A 27863-nucleotide genomic window follows, 5' to 3' on the forward strand; every position below is an offset into this window, starting at 1 on the left:
CTTACATCCCACTGAAAGTGGGCTTCAGACACTGGTTCTACTTAAACTGTCACATTAGGGCGGGAGAAGGGCACCATCGGGGGAAAAATTGCAGTGAACACTAACATGTGAAACAAAATGTCAGATAAAGACACGTTTGGCTCCGAACTTCAGAAACAATCCCGGCTTCCGGGGGCCTGATGTTGTGTAGCGCGGATCGACCTCTGTCGTGATCGCTCCTGACTGCTGTTTTGGCTGTTGATTACCTGGCTCCCTGAGACTGAATGTGCCCCCTCGCTGTGATCGCTGGTCTTACGCATGTTTTTGGTTTAACCTTGTTCGGCCAAACTGGGAACACGTGAAAGGGGAGGAAGCATTTACAAATGCACACACACACACACACACTGATCCTGCATCGCCCACCACATCCAAAGCCATCATATAGCTATTTTGTATGGCAGTTTTAAACATGTGGAGTTATTTCAAATCCTACCTGAAACCTTTTTGTTTCTCTTTTTGTGTAGTCACAGCGGCTCCACCACAGACCACAGACTGTCACACTAGGTAACTAGGGATTTAAATGTCTTCTAGATCAGGGGTTCTTGACCTTTTTGACCTTGGGGCCCAACTTAGTACAAATATGCCCAGGGCCCGTTCAAATATTAACACTGTTTTGTATTCACTAATTGATATAATTATAGGTTGGATTTGTATTCAATGACTTGATCAAATGATAAAATAAAAAAAGTTTAACAAGCAAAAACCTTTATTTATTATCTGTATGTAAACCTGCAAAAACAATACTAACACTTCATGGAACAAATAATAGTTAATATAATATTTTGAAAGGCCTGAGCCAGGCGTGACACAAAAACAACTATTACTTTTACTGCAGAAAACATAGAAATTTAATTAATATGATGGAGTAAAAAAAATGAAATAAAATATATAATATATATAAAAAAACACATCCACAGCGGCAGCAGAAGCAGCTCCTCCACTATGGTGAAAGGTTTCTGTCATTGTGCCACATGTCTGGCATTTAAGTCAGATTTAGAGTTGCAAGTCAGTGAGATGACAGACTTCTTCTGCATCTGTAGCCCATTTTTATTTCTTAAAGAAAAACACCTGCTTTCCCACAAGCGTTGGATCTTTGGTTTCCTTATGACGCTTTAATTTTGACGGCTTCAATGCTCCGGTGGAGAGCTGCGTTCACACTTAAAATGCCAAGCGGACTTTCGCCACTCTTTATTCGCCTGACTAGTTATTTCGCTTCATTCACATCCTGCTTTATGCGCGCCTGGAAGGGGGCGTGGCTTATCTCCGTTACTTGTCTCCGTAAAGACAATAATAATTTCCGCTATCCACCATGAGCATACTTGACCCACTGATGGACTCTTTGGAAGAGCTAGTATGTTGACCTTTAGTTTTTATGATAAATAAAACATGACATGCTCGTCCAGTGAGCTATGAGAACAATATTTCAATATAAATTAGTTTACTACTTGATTTACTGATGGAGAAACACAAACTAGCTTACTTGTGTGGCTCAAATTCCAGTATTTCAGTTGAGACGTTAAGATGCTAACTCTTCTTTTTGTCATTTCTTTATCTTTTGTTTTGCTTTTCTAAGATGATGTGGCTATAGAGTTTGGTAGGTGTTCTCTTCTTTATCCGTCCCTTAACGTACTTTATCTAACTGTGACTCATTTCCATTCCTTGCTTCTATCGCTCTCACAGTTGAGGAGATGGAAGGTACGGTTTGTCTGAGGTCCCTCCCATTCGATAGGACGTTACCACCTGATAGAAGCCATTTGTAATTAATTCACCTTCATCATCTCTGTTTGTAACCAAATGTCTACCCTTTCATCTATGCTCTCCATCCTTGTTGTATCTCAGTGTTTCCTAAAGTTGTAAACCTGAGGGAAACACTGTAAATATTTTGCCTATAGCCTCATATTAAAGCTAATCGCCCTTATGCTGCGTTCACATCAAAAGCAATGTGACTTATTCGCACCAGAAGATTCCATGCACAGATGCAAATGGTTGCAGAGGAAGCAAATTTTCAACGGGTGGGGTGGAGGATGCAAAAAAGTGAAAAGAGCAAAGGAAATAATTTGGCTCTTCGCCAAAGTTGAAAAGGCAAGTAAAGCATTACAAAATTTTTTGGTGTGAACGCCGAGTTAGAGAGGGGAAGCAGACGCCTCTGTACGTTTGTCCCCTCAAACACAGTGGAGAGTTTGCAGTTTTGGGGTCTCTGGCATTTTGGAAAGACTTTAACCAGCTAACTAGACAGGAGTAAATCATTCCTTCACGTGGACACCTCCACTTTGTGCATATGACGTGTAATCAAAGATGATTCGTAAACTTAAAAAATAAAACATCCAAAGCAATAGTCTTGTGTGGTCTAGTGTGGATTGTAAACCTTAAATCAAGTTTATGCTTTTTATTGTTGTTTATTGTTATTTTAATTATTGGGTTTACCACAAATGTGTTGTATTATCTTTATGAGGAAGAACATTTAAATGTTAATGTTTAAAATTATATAGAAGCCCTGAGAGGCAAGTGAGAAAAAGAAGTTTGATCTCCATTTCCATTTTGTATTTAAATTAACCAGGGGTGAAGACAAGTTTGCCAGGATGTCTTTAAGACGTAATTTAAATTAATGGATTTGCCAACATTCTACAAACTCACACCAAACCCGTTTGCCGATCATCCAAGCCAAACATTGTCTTCCTAAGTCATAAACACAGAAGAGAAAACCACTCTGATCAGACTTGGGAAGTAAATCAACAGAATGTCTCACTCTTCTCACTTTCCTCTCGCAACTCGAAGATTTCCAGAATGTAGTAGTTATCCTCTTTTCCTTTGTTACCACTACTTCTGTAGCTGTCGCTCTGGACAAAGTGGGCATAATTAACAGAAGCTCCACCGACTTCAATAACACAAACATCAGACGTCTTGATGACTCTACCTATGGCGGCAAGTCACTGTCAAAACTTGAGAGCGCAAATCAGGTTCATGCGTGCGTAAAACATCTGCGAGCAAAAGTCTGTCTTGGAGATTGTAGCTGGTTGACATCTACGGTTACAGAGAGGTGTTGTTTGTGTTTTGACGTTTTATCTCATAATTTCGACTTCAATCCCCTTTCTTTAGTGCGGAAATGGGCTTCTATAGTTCTGTGAATAGGTAACTCCAGCCAATTCAAAGATGGGGTTTGTAACCAACCATTAACCGCTAATTAGATGTAGCGATACCATGGTGACTGGCTCTGCCCCCTTACTGTCAAAAAGAACAACAGCGAGTGCGCAGAAAACACCTTCTAGCGCGAGCAGAAATCAGCCTCACTAGCAAGGAAGTTCACGTTCAGCGAGCGAGAAAATATCTCGAGCAAGGCGGACTTTTGCTCACGAGACGCAGACTTTTGCTCGCTCGCGAGACAGAATGTTGACTTTTGCTCGCGGATGTTTGATTTATGCGCGTGCATGAACCGGATTTACGCTCTCGAATATTGACAGTGATTTGCCACCATATCTACCTCTCTGTGTTTTTTCTTACGTGCATGTCTTTGTAGTTTGAGGAATGGGTGCCTGTTGCTCCCATGACTATTCTCTCTAACATGATGTTGTGTTTCTATTCTGGCTTCTTCTTTCTTTCCCTTCTCGTTACCAGAGGACGCGGACTATAGTAGCAGGTTCCAGCTAGGTGAGAGACGCTGCCTCCTTCTGTCCTCCTACTTTCCTGATGTCGCTCTCACTAGAACTGTTTGAATGACATCAACCCTTCATTAATCCCTTAGCCCTCCTACAGACTCCATAGCGCGTGCCACGTAACGATGGCATTATGATCCTGACAAACAGTTACCTTCTTTTGTAAATCTACTTGGTGTGTTCCCTCTTCCTCAATCAACCTGGACTCTCATGTAAAAACCCAAGTAAGTAGTTCTGTAGTGGTTCCTGAGCCTATGATGTGCTCTATTTTTGCCCTCTTGCTGAAAGCCACTGGCAGATCGCGTCAAGGATTTGCAGAAGATAGTAGTTATTCTGTTCCGCCATCTTTGAGAGCGGCTCTGGATGGGTTTGGCTTGAAAGGACCCCTCATTTCTGCACGCTTTGCTTTGGACGACTGGCCGGGCACCGGCATCGTTGATGTGGTCCTGGTTATTGACAATTACCGAGGGCCGATTTGGTTTTGCAGCTGCTTCCAGTTCTGCGTCTTGTACAGAAATGCTGATTTTATTACCACTGCCATTTTCGCAACAAATCATAAGGTACCGTCCCTCTGGGGGACAACAGGCCGTCCTAGGTGGCCCGTACACTGTCTCCCTCTCTGTGTCCACTTCGGTCTATATTAAAAGGTTTAGGCTGAGAGTCGAACTCTCCTTTGCACATTACACCGTTTTGACTCCAGATTTAACAGGGTGTGCAGTGCACACGCAAGTTTATAAATACGTTTATAACTTTTGCGAGTTTGAGCCGTGCCAAGCTCAATCAGGGTCACTTCCCATAGCCGAGCCATGCCAAACACCAGTCCCTTTTTTCCACTCCTCTCCGGCTTGCCCTTACTATCACCCTGCCTTCTCCATGAGGTCAATGACCTCAACCTCTCTTAATCCTCTTTGGTACCCAAACAACATCCAGCGCACTAGCGGGTAAGGAGCATTTTTTGACTCCAGCAGCCCAGAATGAGCTTTAACTGAAATCAGAGAACCTCAGGAGAAAGAGAAAAAAATAGTGTAAGATATAATAACATCTTCTGTATGCGAGTATTTTCTGCATGGCTTTTCAGCCTGTTGGATGTGGTTGTGTGATTTAGAGTTGGCTTGGCCATAAAGGTTTGTAATCCTAGAACTTACAGATGCTTTTGCAATACTACTGAGGTTTCATTGGGAAATAAAGGAGGTGGTGGGAGGGAGTAGGCCGTTGTTGTCCTTAGTTTTTGGTTTCTGTTCCCTTCATGTCTCTCTCAGTGATGCAATGTCTGTAAGGTCCTCAGCCAAAAGCGATCCTGGAGCACCACTGAAGGAAGGGGGGCGAGCAGATTCCTTTGTGCTCAGATGTTGATCGAATTTAGAGCCGGAAGAACTAAAGAATAAAATCAGAGGAATAGGAAAACCGCGTCCCATGATGTCTTCTTAGCCTTTTCTAGAAGACAGTGCCTTGAGACTTTCAACACTAGACAGATCATTAAGTAGCAGTTTTGACACCTTTTTGTGTAGAAGACGGACAAAGATATATTCTTTTACAGTGACCTGTAGGTGCACTCGGCTCGAGTCAAAACCCGAAAAATCCAAACACAATGACTCATCATTACCATGATCTCAATAGTCACCCACACAAAAGAAAAGATGGACGAATGTAGTGCAAGCAAGTACCGGTAGGTCCAAATCCGTTAAAGCTGAACAATCCAGGGCAGGAATATCCATCATCCCCTCTCATTCCAATTATGTCCAAGTTATAGGGAAAGAAATTGTAAAATGTTCTTAACTGACATGCCTCATTTCCAAAAATACACAAGTTCATCAGGCTGCAAGTTCATAGTAAGATTTGTTGGTCCATTTTCTCCTATCTGTGTCTCAACACCTTACTTTCGATTGAAATGAAATGAAACGGGTTCTTTAATCACCAATTACATCTTTTTCCAATACCAAAAATTCCTTCAATAGAGCCTAACATGCTGGTTCATTCTCTGTATTCATTTAGTTTTTATGTTTTACAGTCTTTAACCCAGGCTAGGCCATACAACAATTATGGTATCCAATCAATACAGGGTATATTATTATTTTAGGGGCAGAGAATGTAGGGAGGATTGCGCACTGGTATTGAATCAGTACTGTGTTTTAGCTGATACAAGTTCACGTATGGGACTCAAAATTGTATCAGACCTCTGGCAACCAACCATTGGAGTTTTAAGTGCCTAAAAAAGGACATAAAATTTCGTTAAGCATGGCTTTGTAGTTGCGCATCTTCCACATCCATCTCAAGGCAAACAGAAAAGCAGGCATTACTGTACTTCTGTAGTTCCTCAGAGGAACCCTGTGGGGTCCAGATTGAGTTGCTACAGGAAGTGGACACCCCCCCTATTGCATTATCTGTTGATTTGATTTTTCTAGTTATGTTTATGGAACCGGCATATGTTTTTGAGGGAAAAAGTAGGAAAGGAAGAAGAGAGCACAAGTGTATCTGTAAATTGGCGCTGATGCGCACTTCTCCCGCTGTTCATTGGTAAAGAAAAGATTAATCGAAATCAACGCACGCCTGGATGTCACGTTTGTCCAAGTGTGTTACAACCCTTAGCATGTTGATAGTGGCTTTAAGGACCTCTGTAAAACCAGAAGTATGTCTTTTTTTGTTTTTGCCAACACATACGGCATCAGGCATCGTTTTGAGACAAGACATTCCTCAGCCCAAAGAGCTGTGGGATAAGACTGACGGGAAAAACAAATAGCATTTGACACAAATTAACCTCTCGCAGCCAAAGGTCTAGAGTGCTGTTCCACCGTGTAAGCCCATAACACTTGGGTCTTGTACCACTTTCCAAATGCCTAGTGTGGAGGCCTTGGAAACTACTCCTGAAATGTGTTCTCCCCAGATAACACTCTAATGGGTTCATCACCCTGGACTGCTACACGTACAGTTCGACTGGAAAACCTACAAACTTTGCCTTCTGGATGCATGGAACTCTTGGCTGAAACTTCCCTAAAATGCATGTGTTGGGTCATGTACTTTATGTATACACTGTCCCTAGCGCTTCCAGAAACCGGTTAGACCTTTGATACCATCAAATATTCTGAGATCAGCCATGGAGCCCACTTTACTACATTACCAAAATCACTTTCACAGATGGCTGTGAACAGTTGTGAGTAGGGATCATCTAAAGGACACCCGCCTGTCTGTCTGGGTACGTCCCCTTCCTTCTTTTCACTTGTTCTCCTTTCACAGTTCTTCTGTTACCGGATTCCTCTCATCTCCGCTATTTTCAAATTTTACCCTATGCCCTTTTCCTTCAGCGAAGAAGGTACAACTCCTCAAGGATGGCACATCCATGCGTGTCGTTGCAAGGAGATTTAATGGGTCTCCCAGCACAATCTCCAGAATATGGAGGATATTCCAGGAGACAGGCAGTTTCTCTGGGAGAGCTGTACAGCGCTGCAGGTCCTGAACCCATCAATAGGACCGATATATGCTGCTTTGTGCAAGGAGGAACAGATTGAGCACTGCCCGAGCCCTACAGAATGACCAGCAGCCCGTTGCTGTGAATGTCTCTGCCCAAACAATCATAAATAGACTTCAAGAGGGTGGACTCAGGGCGCGACGTCCTGTAGTGTGCCTAAGGAGAAGGCTATGCTGTCTGCCACTTTGTTCAGGATGAGTGGTATGGTGGTGGGCCAATGATGGTATGGGGAGGCATATCCATGGAGGGACACACAGACCTTGCCAGGTTAGACAACGGCAGTCTGACTGCCATTAGGTATTGGGATAAAATCCTCGAATCCATGGTCAGGCCCTAAGCTCGTTTAGGGCCTGTGTACCTCCTGATGCACAACAATGCTTCATGTGGCAAGAGCATGCAGGCAGTACCTGTAGGATGAGGAATTGATACCATTGAATGGCCCTCACGATTACCTGACCCTAAACCCGATAGAACACCTCTGGGACATTGTTTCAGCCCATCAGATGTTGCCAAGTTGCCCCTCAGACTTTACAGGAGCTCACAGATGCCCTTAAACAGATCTGGCAGGAAATCCTGCAAATCCCCGTCGTCTCATTAGGAGCATGACAATACGTTTTCAAGCCTGCACACAAGCATGTTGATTTGGGAAAATTGAATTTTGGCAAAATAGATTTAGCCTGCCACATTATTTTTTCACTTATCAATGTTTATAAAATGAAACCCTCTGGCCTAAACTTTCATTTCCATCAAGATGTGCAATATTTAGTTTCTAAGAAATTAAACCGTCCCAATCAGTATAGATATCCAAATGAGATCTTATGTGGTTTGAAATTATTCCCTTAATATTTTTGGGCAGTGTATTTCTGTCAGCAGCAACCCTCTGCGTTCCTTTGACTCAGTGTTGGGCTAATAACAGCTGACTGTGTGGAAAGTGTGCTCGTGCTGCCCGCCATGAGCCCTTCTCATCCCCTCCAGTGGGCATGCATAGTGGGGCCGAGGGAGTCTGTAATGCTTCTCACATTTGGTGCCCAGGAGTGTAACGGCGTCAAACCGCAGCATGCGGCCCCAAGCCACGACCATAATGCTTACTTAATCCCCAGCTGCCATGCGCGGTAGATGCCATAGATGTCATCTCTATTAGTTCAGATAAAGAGTGCCCCCGTTGGCAGGAGAACTAGGATGGCAATGGAGCTGTCAGCACAGTCTCCTGTAGATGGGCCTCAGGCGTCAGCCCTCAGAGCACCAGGGCCTCGCAACAGGTGGTTTCACTATGAGCCTGTTCCTCTATGCTACACTCCATGTTTTGTTTCTGCCCCCTGCACTAAATTAAGTTTGATTGGAGGAAAAAAATATCTACACGTGATGTCTGGATGACCTGATGCTGGTGAATGCAAATGCGCCACTCAAATAATCTTTGAGTCTGCTGTTATTTCTTTATTTGCGGCGCATTCTTTTTATTTATTTAATTATTTGATGCAGCCATTTGGGTTTCACATGTGTGGGTCCGCAGCATCACACTGGAAGATGATGTCAGAGTGGGAATTTTGCAGAAGCCTACGGGGCACTTTCCTTAGGCACATTCTGAAAATCTCCTACGTGGCTTTTGGATATTATCATTCTGGAAAATGGGCTTGAAGGACTGCTGGTGAAGGACTGCTGGTGAAGGACTGCGGGTGACTTCCAAGCTCTGTGTGTGTGTGTGTGTGTGTGTGCGTGTGCGTGTGCGTGCGTGCGCGCGGGCGCTTAGTCACTTCCCCCCAACTTATTGCATGTTTTGATGAAAGGAATTTGAATCAATGTGTGTGTGTGTGTGTGTGTGAAAGATGTGGTGTGTTATAGTTTTGGAAGTTACCCAATCATAGAGCTTGTGCACACTGTGCGTGGGACTGAAGGAAACTTATGCAGAAAAGCATGAACCAGGACACTGTCGCTGTCATTCCAGAAACATTAAAAACACATCTATTGTGAACAATTGTGATGTGACCTGTCAAAGCGTTAAACCAGGTTGCGGATCCCAGTGCCCCACATATCACAAATTCCTTTTTTACAAGGCCTTGTCCATGGATGATCCTCGATCCTCCTCGACAAGCGGGCTGGTGTCTCAACACAGCCAAGGCTTTCCATCACTTACATTTTTTCGGCACTCCTTCCTTAACTCTGGGTCAAATGAACCCCGTCCCTTCTGTTTAATGGAGTTGAGCCAAAGATAAGGCTGTTGTTGGGTGGGGGTCGGGAGAGTTTAGGCAAGGAATGGGGCGCTGTTTGCTGCTCAACGGCGCTTTGATTTGTGAGGCAGCGCTCAAGGGGAATACGGGAGAACTACCTCTAACTACGCCTGTTATTTGTACGGAGCTATCTGGAGAGGTTTATGAGATCTTGAGGGACACTAGATTACTGAGGCCCAACATTATGCTAAGGGCCTACGATTTATAACCGCTTAGCCTCCTGCACCTGCAGAGAGTAGAGGAGGTTGCCCTTACTGCTTAACAGTACTGCTTAAAGCCAAATTAACCAGGAGAGTTTATGTTGTATGGCTGACCAGAATCAGTTTTTTTTTTTTTTGCGTGGTATCTGTTACAGTTTGATGTCCTCACAGGAGAAATGCAGATAAGCAGTGTGTGTTTTCCACTGTGGGGCACTGACTCTCTGTGTGCGGCGAGGTGGGGGTAAAGGTGCTGAATGAGTGGATGAACCGCAGTAGGAATGGCACAGAAGATGTAAGCTGCGACTTTCCCGCAGTGGAACAAAGTCTACCCCTGAATGTTCAGTGTAACACAATATAGGGTACATATGCATACACCAGCCCCATAAGTCTGCTCCGATAACTTAGTGTGTTTCATTTGTAACTCAGTACTGATCCCAACACTGAGCCCAACAGTGGTTTTGAAGATATTGTGCAAAGAATTAGAAGTGCGGATATCAAGGCCTACACTGGCAACTGCAAACAGCCCTCCACCAACTAAATTCATACTTTTTTTCTTTCTTTTCACATGAATAAGTAAATGTGGATTTAAGATCGACTTGTGAAAAAGGGATGAGTTGTTACCACTTTGATTAAAAATGTAATATAATCGTTTTATAGGCAGCATCAGCGAACGTTGAAAGCCTTAAAACTTCATGGCAGTCTCTGAGAAATGTGGATGAAGAAAAGAAAAAAAATCAATTCCTCTACACGTCACCAGTGGAGAATGTGAATTAGGCATTTGAGTGTGATATTCCGTGTCTCTCTTTTTGTGTTTCACCTACAGCAGAAATAAAACGCAGAGTCATGCATACGTTCGCCGTCAGGGTGCTGAAACAACACTACATTCAACATTTTTAGTTTTTTGTTATTTTTGAGATTAACTCTGCTCTATCTGTCTCATCCCTGCCTCTCCCCTCCCTCTCTCTTTTTTTATCCTCTACATCCAGCTGGGTTCAGGAGAAGTTTCCGTCTGAGTAGGAGGGACAAGAAGACCAACAAGTCCATGTACGAGTGCAAGAAGAGCGATATATACGACACGGCCGATGTGCCCACGTATGAGGAGATCACCACATACCGCAGGCCCAGTGGAGCCAAGCACAGGCTGGTGGTCCTAGTGGGTGAGTAGAGGGCTAGACTACAGAAAAGAATCTAAAAAGCCACAATGTCACTGCTTTCCTTTATATTTCCAGTGGGATTCTTATTTCCATTGATCAAGGGAAGAGGTGTGATCAAATTTCTACACCAGTCGGCTACTTTTTAAACATTTTTTAAGTTTTCTGTGGGAATGAGCACCACTGGCAACAAGTTTTATTTCTTGTTCTCACGCATGCTCTCTGCAGAGTTTTGCTCCTCGGTTCACGTGGAGCATGGACTTCATCAGGGGTGTTGCAAATTAGCCGGCGCGTTTCTCCGCCAGCATGCCACAGCCTTCCACAGAGGACGCCGAACCTCTCTCCCCTGTCACACTAATATAAATATTTTCAATTAACGTCCATAATTTGGAGAAGAAACTACATGGACAATTTCAGACATAACGAAGCGGAGGGCCATGGAAAGATCTGTTTAATGTTGCCCTGCCTCCCTCTCTCCTTCCTGCTCTCCCTGGAGTCTCTTGATTTTTATTATCTGAAATCTTTCCCCTAGGCTACTCTGTAAGTGCGCTTTCCCTTTTCTGTTCAGGGGCGACAAACGTTATTTCTCAACATAAGCGCATGTGTTTTCTATACTCTTCATTTCATCTTTTGAAGCAATTCGATTTTTTGAGAAGGGCTGCACGCCAGTGTAGGGGCCCAGGGTCTCTGTATCACTACTTTATTGACAGGACACAAACCTCCTCACCTCACACGACCTTGTACTTTCTTGTCTTTTTTCTACCACAACCCCCCACCTATTATTTTTATACCAAAGATCCCTCCCTTCCTCTCCTGAAGCTTCACAGGATTGCCTGAAGGTAGTGCTTTTTTAATGTGAATGCACAGGTCCGCAGAACCTAGAATGACCTGCTGCTGCCCACCTCTCACACAGCGTCAGATCGGTTTCAAAGATAAATCAAAATGCTAATCTCGCATCTTAAATCAGATGGCCAATTGGCCTACAAATTTATGTTTTTACATACTGCATGCATAATTTCATAATAATCTACCACTCTAGGTTGTTGAAGGATATCAGATCTTTTTGATAGGACAAAATGCGGTGCTGATTCTGCAGTTCCTCTGGAACTTGATACTTGTGTGTGTGTGTGTGTGGTGAGCGGTCCTGTAATACATCCCTGTCCTGGATGCAAGGCAGACTAGAGGCTGGGTTTGAGGCTCTGGGTGCAGACAGCGCAGGGGCCTCGCCGGGGCCTAGTCTCCAAGCTTGCTGCATGCGATTGCCTGTTATCAGGGCTTGACATTAACATTCTTGCTCACCAGTCACTGTCGCTAGTGGTTTTCTAAAGATCCAAACTAGCATCACAGCAATTTCATTAGCCAAAATGTTGCCTATAAATGATGCAGAGGTACTTTGTTGTTTTTGTCTGTTTAGTCGCAATGCTTTTGACATGACTAACAGAAATTTCATGTTCCTTTTCAGTGTTTCCACTGCTTGTCCCAACCACAAAATAGAGCTCCTTAATCTTTCACTCCCTTACGCCCTACAATCAGTGCAATGCATAATTGGCTGGATCATAAACCAGCCATTCTCAACTGGACCTCCACAGTGTTTTCTTTTTCTTTGTGTCCTCCTAGTTTTCCTACACCTACTATGTGCCGCCACATCCTGCCTTGCACTGAGCAGGTCTCCTCACGTTGTATCAACAACCTTTACCTGTCACGTCTGTTTGCCCGACTGTTTCTTAGTAACAAGTGTACAGTGGCAGAGAGAGGGGAAAGGATACAATGTTAGCAGGACAACTTGTTTAGCGTTTCCATCTCAAAGGGTTCTGTATGAACTGTTTGAGATGCGTGTGTGTCACTGTCAATGCGTGCATCTTGAGAACCTTGCAATAAGTTATATTTTAGATAACGAAGAAGGCAGGTGCACATGGACATCTCTGCTGGTTGACTGACTGCCAAACAGTCCTGGGCTGTTAAACGGTACACTTCATCTCCAAGCACATCTTGAACCAGCGGTGCTTCACTCTATGAAGCAGCCTGCCAGCTACACCGAGACAGCTAAACTAAGGAAGTGTGCAGTCACGTCGTTGCGGTCCATAGTCTGTTTACATGAACCTTTACATGATGCACTCATGACACATTAATAACCGCCTTCACCCCTCAACCACCCTTTTGCCTCTACGGCAACACTGGAGGGACATACTATCTCAAACGCAAATCATCCCAAAAATAGAATTGCAGCCGCCAAAGTGTGATAATCAAAAGCTCAAAGTGCTCATTTACGGAGTGAAAGGTCAAAGGGCAAAAGCAGAAAGTGCCAACCCGGCAGTCATAAGGATGAGAGTTAGAGACACACAAAGCACCATAGCACTCATGCTGTTCTTTATATTTACATTAATGTTAAGAGACCACACATTGCATGTGATTGGATCTAGTGTTGCGGCAAGAGGACCTGGTCCTCTACAATGCCAGTTTATGGCCAATAGAAATCTTTGCTTAATAAAACATAATGTTCTTCCTGATGTTATTCAGTTATTCTTCCGGCCTGCGAGCCGACAGAACTGCTCCTGCCTTTGCAAATGCAGCGCTGTTACTTGACCTGTGATCTGACAAATAAATCTACCAGAACGAGATAAGTCGTTTGGCTGTATTCTTCCAGACGTCCCCAACTGGGCTTCCAATTTTTAATCACGTTCGTTCGATGCATTCATTTGTTCTTTCTGCTAATTGGCTGGTAAGAGTGAGTGCTTTACCCGCCACAGCTGAATTCTACACGCTGGGTGGGCGGGTGCCAATGTCAAGTCCTGCTCGTTATCAAAACTAATGAGTGCGGTAATGAAATCTGACACTTTTACTGGCATGGCAATCTGGAAGGCAGGAAGTATTGCAAGAGGGCCGGGGAGTGAGGGAGAGACAAACGAGAAGAGAAGCACATAAACACATGGCGAATGCCCAGATATTTTTTTATTGTTGTGTTCAGATTTATAATGTAAGTTGGTTGGAGCATTGTAAAAGACAAACAATGCACAAAGAGGTGGTGTGTTTAAGGTCAGACTTGGCGGGAGATGTAAAGGCTCTCTGCAGTCCTGATGTCATCAGAAAGCTCATTCCACCATCTGGGAGCCAGGACAGCAAAGAGTCGCGATCTCGTCGAGAGCTTTTCTTTTAGAAAGGGAGGAACAAGCAGCTTGGTAGATGCAGAGCGTGCGGGTTGAGATGTAGGGTTTCACCATGTCCTAGATGTAGAGTGAACCCGATCCATTCACAGCACGATATGTGAGAACCGGATGATTGAACTGGATGCGGGCAGCCACTGGTAACCAGTGAAGAGAACGTGTTGTGGTGTGGGAGAATTGTGGAAGGTTGAAGACCAGTCGAGCTGCTGCATTTTGGATAAGCTGCAGTGGTCGAATGGCGGTAGCACGGAGACCTGCCAGGAGAGAGTTACAATAGTCAAGGCGGGCGATGACAAGAGCCTGAATCAGTACCTGCGCTGCCTTCTGAGGGAGAAGGGGTCGTATTCTCCTGATGTTGTAGAGCTTGTAACTACAGGATCGTGTTGTCGCTGTGATGTCTGCAGTCAGGGAGAGTTGGCTGTCAAGTATCACACCGAGGTTCCTAGCAGTCTGAGTGGGTGTTAACACGGAATTGCTAACAGTCAGGTCCTGGGTGGGAGTCTTTTCCGGGGAAGAGAATTAGTTCAGTCTTGTCGGGGTTGATCTTCAGGTGGTAAGCGGACATACTCTGAGAGATGTCAGTCAGACAGGGAGAGATCCGTGCCGCCATCTGAGTGTCCAAGTGAGGGAAGGAGAGAATTAGTTGGGTGTCATCGGCATAGCTGTGGTAGGAGAAACCATGCGAGCGAATGACTGAGTCGAGAGAGTTGGTGTAGATAGAGAAGAGGAGGGGACCCAGAACAGAGCCCTGAGGAACTTCAATAGTAAGAGGACAAGGTTCCGACACAGATCCTCTCCAAGGTACCGAGTAGGTGAGGCCATCAAGGTAGGATGAGAGAAGGGAGAGAGCAGAACCTGTGACCCAAGTTCCTGAAGGGAATGGATAATGATCTGGTGGTTTACTGTGTCAAATGCTGCAGAAAGGTCCAGAAGGATGAGGACAGAAGTGAGAGAGGCGGTTCTAGCAGCGTGAAGTTGCTCTGAGACAGCAAGAAGAGCAGTCTCTGTGGAATGGCCCGCCTTGAAGCCTGACTGGTGGGGGTCAAGGAGGTTGTTATGGTGGAGATAGGAGGTGAGTTGGTTAAAGATAGCACGTTCAATAGTTTTGGACAGAAAGGGAAGAAGAGATTCCGGTCTGTAGTTGTTGTCTTCAGAAGGGTTGAGGGTGGGAGTGGGTTACCTCTTGCCTCCTTCAGAGATTTGGGAAAACAGACAGATAACAGAGCATTGTTAATGAGGGGGAGGAGGGTTGGGGGATTCAAGGAGGTTGGTGAAGATAGAAAAGAGTTTTTTGGGGTTAGAAAATGAGGACTCAATTCTGGATTGGTAGAAGGAGCTTTTTGCAGCAGAGAGGCAGAAAAAGAGACTAGACCGAAACGCATGCAGGTCATGCAGGTCATCAGGTTGTTTGTATTTATGCCATTTCCTTTTCCGATGCTCTCACGGCATGCACCGGTTCAGACAACCACTAGCCGGAGGGGATCTGCTGGCCCGTTGAGTCTTAAGTCTACATTGTATAGGCATCAGAGGCTTGGCACTTAAATGGTTTTTAGATAGCTTTTCTGCCATGATTGGTGAACTCGCCTCATCAACTGCTCCTCTCTCTTGTCGGGTACGCCAGGGTTCCATTCTTCCCATTTTGTTTTTTTCATACATGTTGCCTTTAGGGGCTGTTATAGGAAATATCATTGTCATTTCATTGTTATGCAGATGATTTGCAAATCTATTTACCGATGAAAGCTAATGACAATGTTGCACTTAATTCTGTTTAGTTGTATCGCCGATATTAAGTTGTGGCTTTCGGAAAACTTTTAGTTCGACTGATAAGATAAAACAGTATTATTTTCAGTACTTCAGGCATGTAAGATGGTCCAGCTTTGAATCTGGGAGCTCTGGCATCCCACACTAGGTCATCTGTCAAAAACTTGGGGGTTACTTTTGATTGCAGTATGAAATTTGACAAGCAGATCAGTAATGTTGTTTGTGGTGGCGGGCGTGGTTTCAGCTCGGCTGCAGGGGGGAGAGTCAAATAAAAACACATTTGAAACTCGCCACCCTGGTGTCAAGTGTCTCTGTCCGGAGCCCGACCAACCCACACCGTACATTGTTAAAATGAGCTTTTTCTAGCTTCGTCTCCTGGCTAAAGTTAAGCCTTTCCTGAACAGGCATGATCTACAAAAGGCAATCCACGTTTTTTATGAGTTCAAGGTTGGATTACTGTAATGCTCTTTACGTTGGTCTGAATCAGACCGCCATCTCACGTTAAAATGCTGCTGCACGCTTTTTAACAAATACATCTAAACGTGCACATATCAGCCAAGTTCTTTACACTCTACATTGGCTCCCTGTGCGTTTTAGAATAGATTTTATTGTTTGTTTGGCCCCGGAGTACTTATTCAAGATTTTAACTCTGCATGAGCACAGTCTCTGCGCTCTTCTAACCAACAAGTCAAGTGACTGCTGGATAGCAAAGCCGAAGATGAAATCAGCCTTGTGAGTAGCTGACTGGCAGTTCCAGAGGCTTTCAGTGACAAGGTGTTGGACATGTGTGGAGCGGGTTGGGTAGGTAAGAGAGGAGAGATTACGATAGAGAGCAGATCTAGTCCGAGGGCGGTAGTATCTGCATACAGTGCCATTATCAAATGAAGTGGCATTATGAAATGAAGTGCCATTATGAAATAAAGTGCCATTATGAAATAAAAAAATGTGTACTTATGAAATAAAAGTACCATGAAATGATTAAATGTATTTAATATTTATTTATTGCCTCATTTATTCATTTCACGATGTATTTCAAATGCATATTTCATTTATTTATGTATTTATTCATTTATTTAATTTTGAATAAAACGGCATTCCGTACCCTCCTGAACAATGCTGGATAAAAGCACTTCTGGTTTGTAACCCTGCTGTGTACCTGTGCTGTGTATCTCTCTGACATCTGCTGTGTACCTGTAATGGAGGTGTAATGAGAGACGACGTGTTAAAAAAAATAACCTCCATATTGAAACAATTATCTTTTCCCTAAAGGCTTTTACTGGATAGATTTGACAATTAAATATATTATCTTAGTGGAATGTAGAATATTATGAAAAATGGAGGACAATACATATGAAAGCATAATGATTAAATACAATGCATTATCAAATAAATTATAGTGTTGGACATTTTACTTTAGAAATAATAATACTAGCAATATTTTGTGTTGTGTCAGGAGCGGGAGTATTATTGTAAAGTATTGTTTACTTGTATTTAAAGGGGCATATACCGTGATGGTGTGTGTTCTCATGACTGTGGTGATAGATTCTGTGACTGCTGTCCTATTACTGATGTGTCTGTGCATTTGCAGGACCCCCGGGAGTTGGCCTGAATGAACTCAAGAGGAAACTGTTGATCTCAGACCCCCAGCACTTCAGTGTGACCGTCCCACGTAAGTTCCTTCCACCCTGGTTGCATGTGTGTCACTGCTCAAATCCAGCAATCTTTCAGTACTTCCCAGATTCTGTCAGTCTTCCAACTCTGCGTCTGTGTCTGTTTGTCTGTGTTTTATACATTGTATCCATAAACCATAAGCTTTTTACCACAGCATCCCATTTATTACAAATTTGGCTTCCTCTGCCTGCTACATTCACATAATCTCATGAGATTGGCAAGAGCATTGTGGGACATTGGAAAACTACAAATGAAGGGTTTATCAGCCCATACAATACAAAATATTTTAAAGTTTACATTTAGATTGAAGTTGATGTAACTCGTGCAAAAAACATTTCTATTTCATACTTCATTTTCTTATACGTTTTTCTTTTGTTTCTTTTGTACTATATCATTTAATGTATTTATTTCATATATTGTAACACTTACCAGTCAAATCTTGCGATAGTGGCTTAAAGCATAGACCAATTGCAGTCAAGTTAAACCATCCCACGTGATACTCCTTGAACAATCGAGTCTTTGCATTCCAGGCAGGATGATATCAGCTGCCATACATACGTCACTTCCGCTGCGACTCGGCTACGATTTGATGTTGGTAACTGATGTGTTTTTAAATTCACGTAAGACTTGAGAACAAACCTGCTCATAGTTATAATGTTAACTCCGTCATGCTGCCACCCCCCCATAAAGCCCATGACCCAGACTGCCCCTTCCCAAAACCCCCCTGAGTCCATGTACTGTTCTGATAAACATCAATTTACCAACACACATTTATAACAAATACACAACAAATAGCTCACGTTACCGGGAGCCGCTGCACTGTTAACGGCAGCTCGTCTGCCCGCATTAATAAATGTGTTTGCTGTTGTTGTTTTTATTGACAACATTGATGGAATCTCCTCTGTCTTAAGATCACACTTTAGCTTATTTCCTTTGAATTTAAAATAACCGGAAATCTCAGCCTGAAATATATCAGGGTCAGGAAGGGAAGCGTATCTTTCTAAATTAAATGAAATGAAATGAGAAGTTTATCTTCTTTATCTTTACGTTTTTTTACATTTTAAGGCTTTTATTGTTAAGCTCAGCAGGTTGCTAGGTAACGGGAGCAGAAGAGGTAATGCTAATGACGCAAGCAGCCCCCCGTAGGCCAGACCGTCCCATGTCAGAGACCTTTTGGTTCAGCCTATGCGGTTGTTGGAGGACCCGGCCCAAGTCTACTGCGAAAGCTGCTGAAGGCTGGAGGCTAAAGAGTGCAGACACAGCTATCGTCTCCATACTGCGGTCAGGCGAGCGATGCAGTGACAAAGTACAAATAAAAAGACAGTAGGAAGAAAAGAAAGATAGCGACGTTTGAGAAAAAGACGAGTGAGACGGAGAAAGCGAGAGAAAGGGACTGGTGAGAATAATGAGGAACAAATGGATAGTGAAAGTAGAGCATTTAATCCATAATGGACAGATTGGTTTCTCTTCACACTTTCCACTGCAACACTAAACCAGTGTTTCACATGCTTGGAACCCGTTGAAACACCATTATGAGGCTCAATGAGCTCCTCCACATGAGGAGGAGAACGACCCTGATGTATTTAGGTAGAGGTTTAAAATCCTTGTAGGAAAAACTAGATATTAACTCTCCCACTTAAAGTGGGAGAGTGGATATACTGTATATATTCTAAAAATGTACTGGGACTGTCAAGTCCAAATGTCAAGCAGAAAAGGGGAAATTCAAGCTTTTCTTCCCATTATTTTTCTGAAATGAAGCACTTCATTTAAAAATGCACAAAATTAATTTAATTTTTTTAAACGCAGCCCTACTTTTATTTAGTTAGTTGAAAGAACATTATTCATATTTGCAGTCACACATACAGTATATGTTCAGTTCTTTCTTGCGTGACAATAAATATTTCGAACTCTACTGAATTCATTTGATTTGTTAGTTGTGTATTCATTACATGCAAATGTTGATACAACTTTCCCTCTATTTAATCACACTAAGTAGTCAAATTATGATCTTCCGAACCTTTGCTTCTAGAATTTTTTTATCTTTTGTATTCTAGTTGAAGACTTCTGCTATATATGAATAAAATGTCTTTAGATCGGCCCCTTTTTCCACAGAGAGGTTTAGAGATATTTTTAAATATTGTAGCAATTTTTTTTTTCTTCTGACAGCGAGCTGAGCTACAGGCAGGAAACATAAGAACGGAGAGGAGTAAGACATGCACATGGTGGACACAAAGTGGAACAGAGGCATTGCCCTTCTTAACCACAAGGCTACCACGACGCCCAAACTCATCAACTTAATCACCAAACAGCCTCTCTATGTTGCCTTTAACGTTTCCCGCAGGTCCCGCAGGCTCTCAGTAACTGATGTGACGTCAGGAGGGCTCACTTCAAACATGGAGAAGTTCACAAAGATGGAATGAGAATGACAGAGTGGTGGTGCTGGCCAGCTCTTGTTCGCTGGAGGAATGAGCCTCTTTAAACAACAGCACTCCAGCTGTGTTGTCATGGGGACGAATCGCCTCCCCTCGTCTTTGTATCAGTCCATTTGTCATTTGTGCCCAAAAAGCTTGTTGTACACTAACACGCTGGAAACCAAATCTCACTTTAGGTGAAGGATGTTTAGCTTAACTTGTTTCAGTTTATTGTTCAGAGTGTGAGAAAGCTGCTACTGTTTGAGAGAGGAAGGTCCTGTCGTACACACACACACACACACGCAGGCGAGCTGTTTGGCAGTGAGTAATCTGTGTCAGCTTTTCACAGTCGCCCTGACAAGCTCCGAATGACGGAGGAAAGTGCCAAGTTCTAGCACATGCCATTCCACTGCCTTATGAATTGGCATAGAGCTACCTGCTCTCTCTTTCGGCTTATTTATCACTTTCTTCCTGTCTCTCTACGTCTCTTTCCTCCTCTTCCTCCTTACTTTGTTTCTCCATTTAAGGACCCAAAGACAGCCCGCCGTCATGAACGGCATCCAAGTAGACTGGCTCTAAAACCTTTCCAAACTTTTATTATTTAATTTTTTTTTTTTTTTTGCAGTTCCGAGGTGTCTCAATGCCAGCACATTGGGATGAATAAGTCGTTTTGATTCATACGTTTTTGCCGGGCAGTGGCATTAGTAATTGCGTAGCCACCATCTGGGGGCTTTGAGGAAATACGAGCGGTGCACATATTAATTGTAGAGTTTATGGACGCCGTGTTGCATAAGTGATGTTTCCAAGTCAAAGTCTGACACTTTATAAATGTTGTCCCCTAGTATTAAAATCCCATCGGCCGGGCCTTCCTTTCTTCTTCTTTTTCCCCAACGAGGCATGTTAATTGTTCTCAAATGTGACCTGTGATTCTGCGTTTAATAGAGCCCAGACAGTCTGATTCTGATCCACATAGAAGTCGCTCTGTACGGCTCACGTTAAGAGGAATGAGTCGGAAAGTATCTGGTCTCCCTCATTTCTTTTTTCTTCTCATGCTTGATTGCTGTCAACAGGCACATGGATGCGTTTAACACTTGCCTTTGTTTTGGATTAAGCCGTACCCCCTCGTTCTCTCTTTTTTTGTTTAAAAAATAGCGCTTTCAGACACCACCGCCTTATGGCCCCGCTGAGAATGTCAAATGTGAATCGTATGAGAAGCACAGGGAGCGTTGCAGTAAGCCATTAGAGCAGGGAGGTTAAGCATCTTGAACCCAATCAAGTTCACTAATTTTGCACTGTTTAGGATTGAATGAAAGCCTATTCTTTTGTTGCACTGTAATTATACACAATTCCTCATGCTATGGGAAAGTGCTTTGAAAACGCATGACGAATTGGTGGATGACGGTGTTGGAATCTAAATATATGTTATCTTATGACAAAGCGGTGCTCTCCTTGTCTTTTTCCCCTGTACCAACGGAAAAACATTGATCATCCTCAATGTCCTTTCTGCCACAGCTGGATTTACAGTGACGTTGGATGAATCACACCATTGGTTTTCCGCGGAGCCTGTAGATCACTTTAAAGTGCCGAAAGAAACAGGCCGGGTCTGTTAACAGAGCAAGGTCTCGACACATGATGACCAAGGCCTGGCAGCTGAAAGGTTTAATAGTTTTTTCTTGAAGGGGCACACACTCTCCCCTCCAACGTTTTCAAAGCACTTACCCAAAACGAGCCCAATGCTCCTCACAAGTCCTGCGGCGCGGCCTGCTCGCGGCGCGCGGCCCGCTCATGGCGCCCGCCCGCCACGTGCCGCCTGCTTTTTACAGCGACGCTTTGTGGTTTACGGCCCAGTTAATGTGGAGACTGGATGTTAATGAGAGCGCTCAAGCTCAATTACTTCAAAGCAGCTAACGCCACGGCTTCTGTTGCTACAAGAGACAAGTCTAATAAGACGCCGTGAAAACCTCCACGGCCGAATGTCACTTAAGTATCTGAGTTTAGTGGCGCAGCGCTACAGGTTGTGTGTTTTTATAGTGCTGTTACACAATAATATGTACAAGGGTTGGCACGGTAGAGCGTGCTGCGTTTCAGCCGTGTTAACAAGGGGCTCAGTTCAGATGCCGGGTACAGTCTGGGTTTGAGGTAACCCCCATATGGGTTTGTGGGACACGCAATGAATAATAAAAAGTTTTCTCTCTCTCTCAGACACGAGTCGAGCCAAGAAGAACCAGGAGAGCGACGGTGTGGAGTACCACTTCATCTCCAAACACCTCTTTGAGACGGATATCCACAATAACAAGTAGGCACAGCTAGAGAAAAATAACAGAAGATCGAGCCAACAAACTAGTCAACTTTTGGATGGATTCAAACTTTTTACAGATCAAGTCCCTGCTGCTCAGAAAAATTATTTACAGCATATTTATCGCGTTTAGGTCACCCACATTCCATTCTCCAAAATTTTACTTTACTAGTTTTCATTTTTCGTTACATTCTCTGCAACAATATAGACTGTTCTATAACATAGAAAAGGAGCCGATCTTCACATGTCGCAAGTGGGATTTGAGAGGCAGATAGAAAAAACAGCAGAACCCCTCCCTCTGAATGGAGAGGGTGAATGTCTCTCTGACCGAGCTTCCACTGGGGTTGGCGGGGATGTGGTTGGGCCACGTGTTGGTAGCCGATCTCCAGGCGGTTGCCCCCAGGTCTCCTGTCTCTGCTTCCCCTCCTCTATCGGGCACTCCCCCTCTCTTTCACTGAATGCAGCCACTTTACATTTGCGGCCGCCAACGAGAACGGTAGGTCGTAACCGTGAGAATAATTGATGCCTTTTTGCCGCTCTAACATTATCTGCTGCTGATGTACTGTAATGGTCCACAGGCAAAACATTTCTGCATGCAAACACACAAATGTGACACCAAGGGGGAAGCCTGTGGTGGCAAGGGGATATTGAGTGTCAGAGCATGCAGAGGGAATAAGGGGGAAGGTGGGGTGGTTGTATATTTAGTTTGTGTTGCGGTGTCGGTTGGAGACATGCAATGTTTTTCGGTGGAGTTGGAGGAGCTGTGATGTGGGGCGGAATGCGTGGGACACGCGGCTCAGAAATTACAAGGCAGCGTAAGAGACGAGGTGAACTTGTTTGAGTTACGCCTAACCGCATGCAACAGAAACAATGCAGGGGTAGAGAAAAAAGGAAGAACAGAAGAGGGTCCACGGCAAGGGAACAACCGCAACAACGTGCTTTCAGCTCAAAGGACTTTTTCCAAGGGAAGCCCTGTTCTGTGCGAGAAGGCAGCAGAATGCATATTCCCTCAAATAGGCAAAGCTTGCTTCTTTCCCTCTGACGACAGAGTGCGAGGTATGCGAGGCACATTAATGCAGGCTACTATATGCTCTTAAATGAATTTCCCATAACCCAAATTTCTTATAGCGAAGCCTTCTTTCTTTAAAAAAAAAGCTGAGTAAAACTTTCTTACACGGGCAATTACCATAACTGTTTTCTTTACATGGCATCGGTCGGACGGAGGCGGCCATTCTGGCCATCATAGGCAGTCTGCACGCATGACGCGCTATTAGCTTCACATTCTTTCCACACTGTTACTTTTTTCACTCCTAAATTTCAGCTAAAAATAGACCAGTGTTTTTCAGGGAGTTCTTTTGTCCTTTTTGTCTTACTGAAGACTGATTCAAAACTGACTGATCAAAAGGGAAAAAATGTATCTGGTGGAAATGTGCTTGCTAGGTATGGGAGAAACAGGTGTGTTGCGTGGCAGATAGTTTGAAAACGCAGTGGGAGAATGCTATCTTCCGATCTGTCAGCGGGCAAGAGGTCAATCCTTCTGTCCCTATGAATCTCAGGAGTGTGCTGACATCTTTAATGTCCCTCCTAGAAGGGCAATATATGTGGTGATAACTAAGCCCTGCTCCAAAAGATTGTGTTTTCTTATACCTCTCTTGTCTCTCTCATCGCAGGTTCATAGAGTACGGAGAATACAAAGGGAACTACTATGGAACGGCTCTAGACTCAGTCCGCTCCGTCCTCTCCAGGAACAAAGTGTGCCTCCTGGATGTCCAGCCTCACGTGAGTGGTACAAACCTCGTACTCTCCATCTCACCGACTATCGGCCCTCACTTCCCTGGGTTTGTTTGTAGCCATTTGGAGCCTGTGAAGCAAATCTCTCTAGCTTTCCAGAGGCCTTGGCCGCTTACTGGTTTAATAAAGTGTAGTTTTCACAAGAACCAATTACCATTATTTTCCCCTATTTGAAGATTTCCTCTTAGGCTGTGTCTTAGGTATTTCAGCGATCAAACCCCACAAAAAATGGCCCGGTTTGCCACAGCCCCCCCCACTCTGAGCAACGATTAGTCCAGTCCAATGGCGTGGCCCGTGTGGCCCCTGGTCCCTGGCCTCCTCCCTTGGAGGAGCTGTTTGTTTTCGCTTAGTGGATGATGACGGCCACAAACGCACCATTATACAGATTAGCTTGGCAGGTTCTCAAAGACTCGGGCCCCTGTGCCTCCGCTAATGTCTGGGAGATCGCGCCTGTGGAAACTCATGTGGGTGTTTGTGCATAAGGGCTGTTTCTTTCGGCTTTTGGCATACAGTTGTTGTCCACAACACCTCATGGGTCGCATCACTGGCAGTGTCGCCGCATGTCAATGCTCCCATTGCTCCCATTGCTCCCATTGCCGATCTGTCTGGAGATGTATGCCTCCCAGTGCTGCCCCTGCTTCGGCCTGTCATCCATTCTCCCATCAGTAGCCGGATTCAAGCACCCTTAATCCCCGCCTGTTAGCATGGGGGAAAATCTTGATTGGCAGAGGCATGGCAGAGCCCAAACGCCACCAGATGCCACTACTAACCAGCTCTGACCTCTGTCCCACCTCTTGAGAACCAGATGGGCGGTGGCGTGTTGTGCGACTGTCACCAGAAATGAGAGGCAAGAAGACCGATGTGGACAGAAATGTACCACATGTGCTTTGAAAGCAGGTTGGCTTTTAAGAAGAGACACCTCGGGCAAAATTATTGTTTTTCATCCTCTGCTCAACTTTTTTTGGGCAATTCTTTCCCCCATAGTGTGGTCTTGTTTCTATATTTCAAAATAACATGTCAGAAAACTTGCGATACCACAAATAATTGTATAATAGATCATTTTCATTTTCTTTATTATGCTAGAAATCTCAGTTTACTGCTATCTTTATTTATTCTGAATGTGTTCTCTGAATGTTCACTCATCATTCAGTGCCTAGACATGTTTTGTTTTTCTGGCTGTATAATATTTATGGATTTACAGAGTGATACCAGGAATTATCTGAAATTCTTCTTTTTTAGATTTCAGTCTGATCTAATAAGATAACACCTAAATGTATTTTTGAAAAGACATTCATATCTAATTACAGACCATAAAGCTCCTGCGGACGGCGGAATTTAAGCCCTTTGTCGTGTTGGTGAAGCCTCCATCGATTGAAAGACTGAGAGAGACCAGAATGAACGCCAAAATTATATCGGGCAAGGATGATAAGGGCTCCGCCAAGCCATTCACGGTAAGAGGATGTGAGGGGAACATTTATCTTTCACAACATTTTGACATCAATCAGCGTGACATGATGTCCGTCTTAATGCACGCAAACCTGACCCATCTGGTGCGGTTTTAATAACTCCAATCAAAGGGAATATTTTGCAGATCAGATGAGATTAAGTCAAATGAAAGTTTAATGACAGCTGTGGGGAAAATAGATACAACAGGATACAGATAAAGGGATATAAATTGAGCTGGGATGAAAAGAGATTTTAAACATTTGAAATGGCAGATAAAAAGGATGGTAAATCTCAATTCAACCACAGGTTATACTTATTCATGAAATTTGTATCCAATGATTAAATACTGAACACACACAACAAGTTAACAGCAAGAAGAAATACCGACAATACTATCTGCATCCTGTCTGCGCATTATATATATATATGTGTGTGTGTGTGCCTGTGTGTAAGTGGTGAAGTCATTCCCAACACACCTTCATCCCGGCCCTGACCCAGATGAAACCAATTAACCACTGCTCGGTGCTGCAGCCGGGTGTGAGGGGTGCGATGGTAAATGATGGTTTTCCCAGCTCCTAGGCCAAGATTTTTGTCAACAACACAAGTTTCGAGTTATACTTTTCATTGACTTCTGAATGGTAAGCATCTTAAAGAGACCTAACTAAGTCCATCCTTCAAAAAATGTACCAATAAAGGCATCTTCTGTGCTGAAAAAAAATTAATTCACCCCAATTTTGACCATTACTAAGTGTTTTCTCTCTCCATCAAATTTGCTGCGGCACGTCACAAGTCAAGTTGATCTACAAAACAAGGTCTGAAATATGTTCAAGTAAATACCTCAGAGATGGGATAACCTGGAATGAATTCAAATACATCCCGAAAAAATGTGACTGAACCTTGCAGAGATCCGTTTACTCATTCATATTCATCCAGAGAAGGATACCACCAACAAGGTGGGCCGTAGCGGTTACTACCCCCACTCCCTTTATTGGCCCTTGCTATTCTCTCAAGTCGTACAGATGCGCCTCCATAAAACTCAGATGGGAGACAAACGGGGTCCCGCGCTCATGGACCTGGATTTGCTGTTAAAGGCTCTGAGAGAAGCTCTGAAAGAAGATCTGCTGTCAGCGAGGACGTCTCAAATGTATTCTGTTCACGCCGGCTGTATTTTTCTCACAGCAAGAGACAGGTCTGCTTTAATGATAACGGCCGAGGGAACAGTGGTCTCATTGTTTCGGCAGAGCAGTCTGACTCAAGCACCCTTTTTCTCTCTCCTTCCGGAGCTGGAGATGATTCGGTAGTGGGGTGGGGGGGTGCTTCATACAAGAAGGAGTTGAAGCGCAATGTAGGAAAAAGAGAACATCAATGCAATGCAGGACTAAAGCTGTAAGGGGCGTTCCTGCGGCCATTTAAAGATGATTTGTAAAGATCTCCTTTACTTGACTTTGGACAATTATTGAGAGAGAGCGAGAGAGATTTTTTACTTTGAGAAAACCTTTATTTTACTTAAAACATTATGATCAAAAAGAAACCAATATAGCAGGTATACCCTCCATCTCCTTCGTTAGTGGGCCGCCCCCCACTCAGGACTTCCAAACGTACTCCTTTGGCTCCGTTGGTGCTCTACAGGAACCCCTTTATTCTGTCCTCAGTGTAGCCTCCAGAGGTCCTACAGCTGCCAGCCCCGTAGTCAGAGGACTCACTGTCAGCAGCAAAGTGCTGCTCCATGCCGGACTCAGACTCTGCTGCTCCACCTCTCCCTTTTTGGCGATCTTTTTAGCCAGTGAGCTTTCTGGTCTCCTTTTCTTCTTTCTCTTCATCTGATGGGCTGTGTGCTATTCTTCACCCTCCTCCATGTCCACCCTGCCAATTTGTCCACCAGCACTGTCCCTCACCTCCTGTACCCCACCTGCCCCGTTCTCTGTCACCTCTTGGACCACACCTGACACCTCCTCCTCACCTCCCGGCTCTCACCTGTCCACTCGGGACCTCCTACTCTTCCCCTTTGAACTTTGTCAGTCCCCCTTGTGTTCCTTCTGTCTGTCCTCTTTGTTTCCCTTGCTCGCCACATGCCTCTTCTGGTACTAGTGTGTATAAGACCTTAAGTTCTTCTCTGGACAAGCCCTACTCTGATGTCCCCCTTTTCCACAACTAAAACATTTGAAGTCATCAGATGTTGCATAAAAAACATAATCAAACTCATGCACTCCCACTAAACACGACGTTGAGCGCTCCCTGCTGCTGTTGTCCAGGATCATAAGGGGGTGTATCTAAGGATCAGGAATCAGAAATCGTTTATTGCCATAATTTGTCAGACATACATGGAATTTGACTTGGCGTTTGGTGCATGACAACAGACAATGTAGTGGAGGAATAAGATAAAAATAAAATATAATAAAATATATGCTATGGGTTAGTAATCTAAAGCTATGGGTTAGTTAAGAAATAAATGATAAAAATAAAAATAAAGTGCACCAGCTAACAGAAAGTGATAAGTGAAAGTGACAATGTGTATGTACATGTAGAGAGTGAAGAGTCAGCCAAGGGGGCGAACCGGGCTCGGTTGATGATCCCGACTGTTAGTGTGGCGGGAGGTCT

At 44.0% G+C, this 27863-nt stretch overlaps 1 protein-coding gene across 4 annotated transcripts in view; it reads left to right on the forward strand.

Moving 5' to 3' along the window:
• Positions 1–27863, forward strand: part of mpp7a (MAGUK p55 scaffold protein 7a) — a 115087-nt gene that overhangs the window by 79912 nt on the left and 7312 nt on the right. For 2 of the 4 annotated variants that reach the window (XM_062559242.1, XM_062559243.1), the window contains 7 exons: positions 1613–1633; positions 3652–3684; positions 10564–10734; positions 17239–17319; positions 21935–22028; positions 23699–23807; positions 25127–25270. In XM_062559242.1, coding sequence (XP_062415226.1) covers positions 1613–1633; positions 3652–3684; positions 10564–10734; positions 17239–17319; positions 21935–22028; positions 23699–23807; positions 25127–25270 — 653 coding nt within the window. The remainder of the gene's footprint in view (positions 1–1612; positions 1634–3651; positions 3685–10563; positions 10735–17238; positions 17320–21934; positions 22029–23698; positions 23808–25126; positions 25271–27863) is intronic. The other 2 variants (XM_037456234.2, XM_037456235.2) reach the window with 1 other exon arrangement.

Source organism: Pungitius pungitius, chromosome 19, assembly GCF_949316345.1.
Source record: "Pungitius pungitius chromosome 19, fPunPun2.1, whole genome shotgun sequence".
Lineage (NCBI taxonomy): Eukaryota > Metazoa > Chordata > Actinopteri > Perciformes > Gasterosteidae > Pungitius > Pungitius pungitius.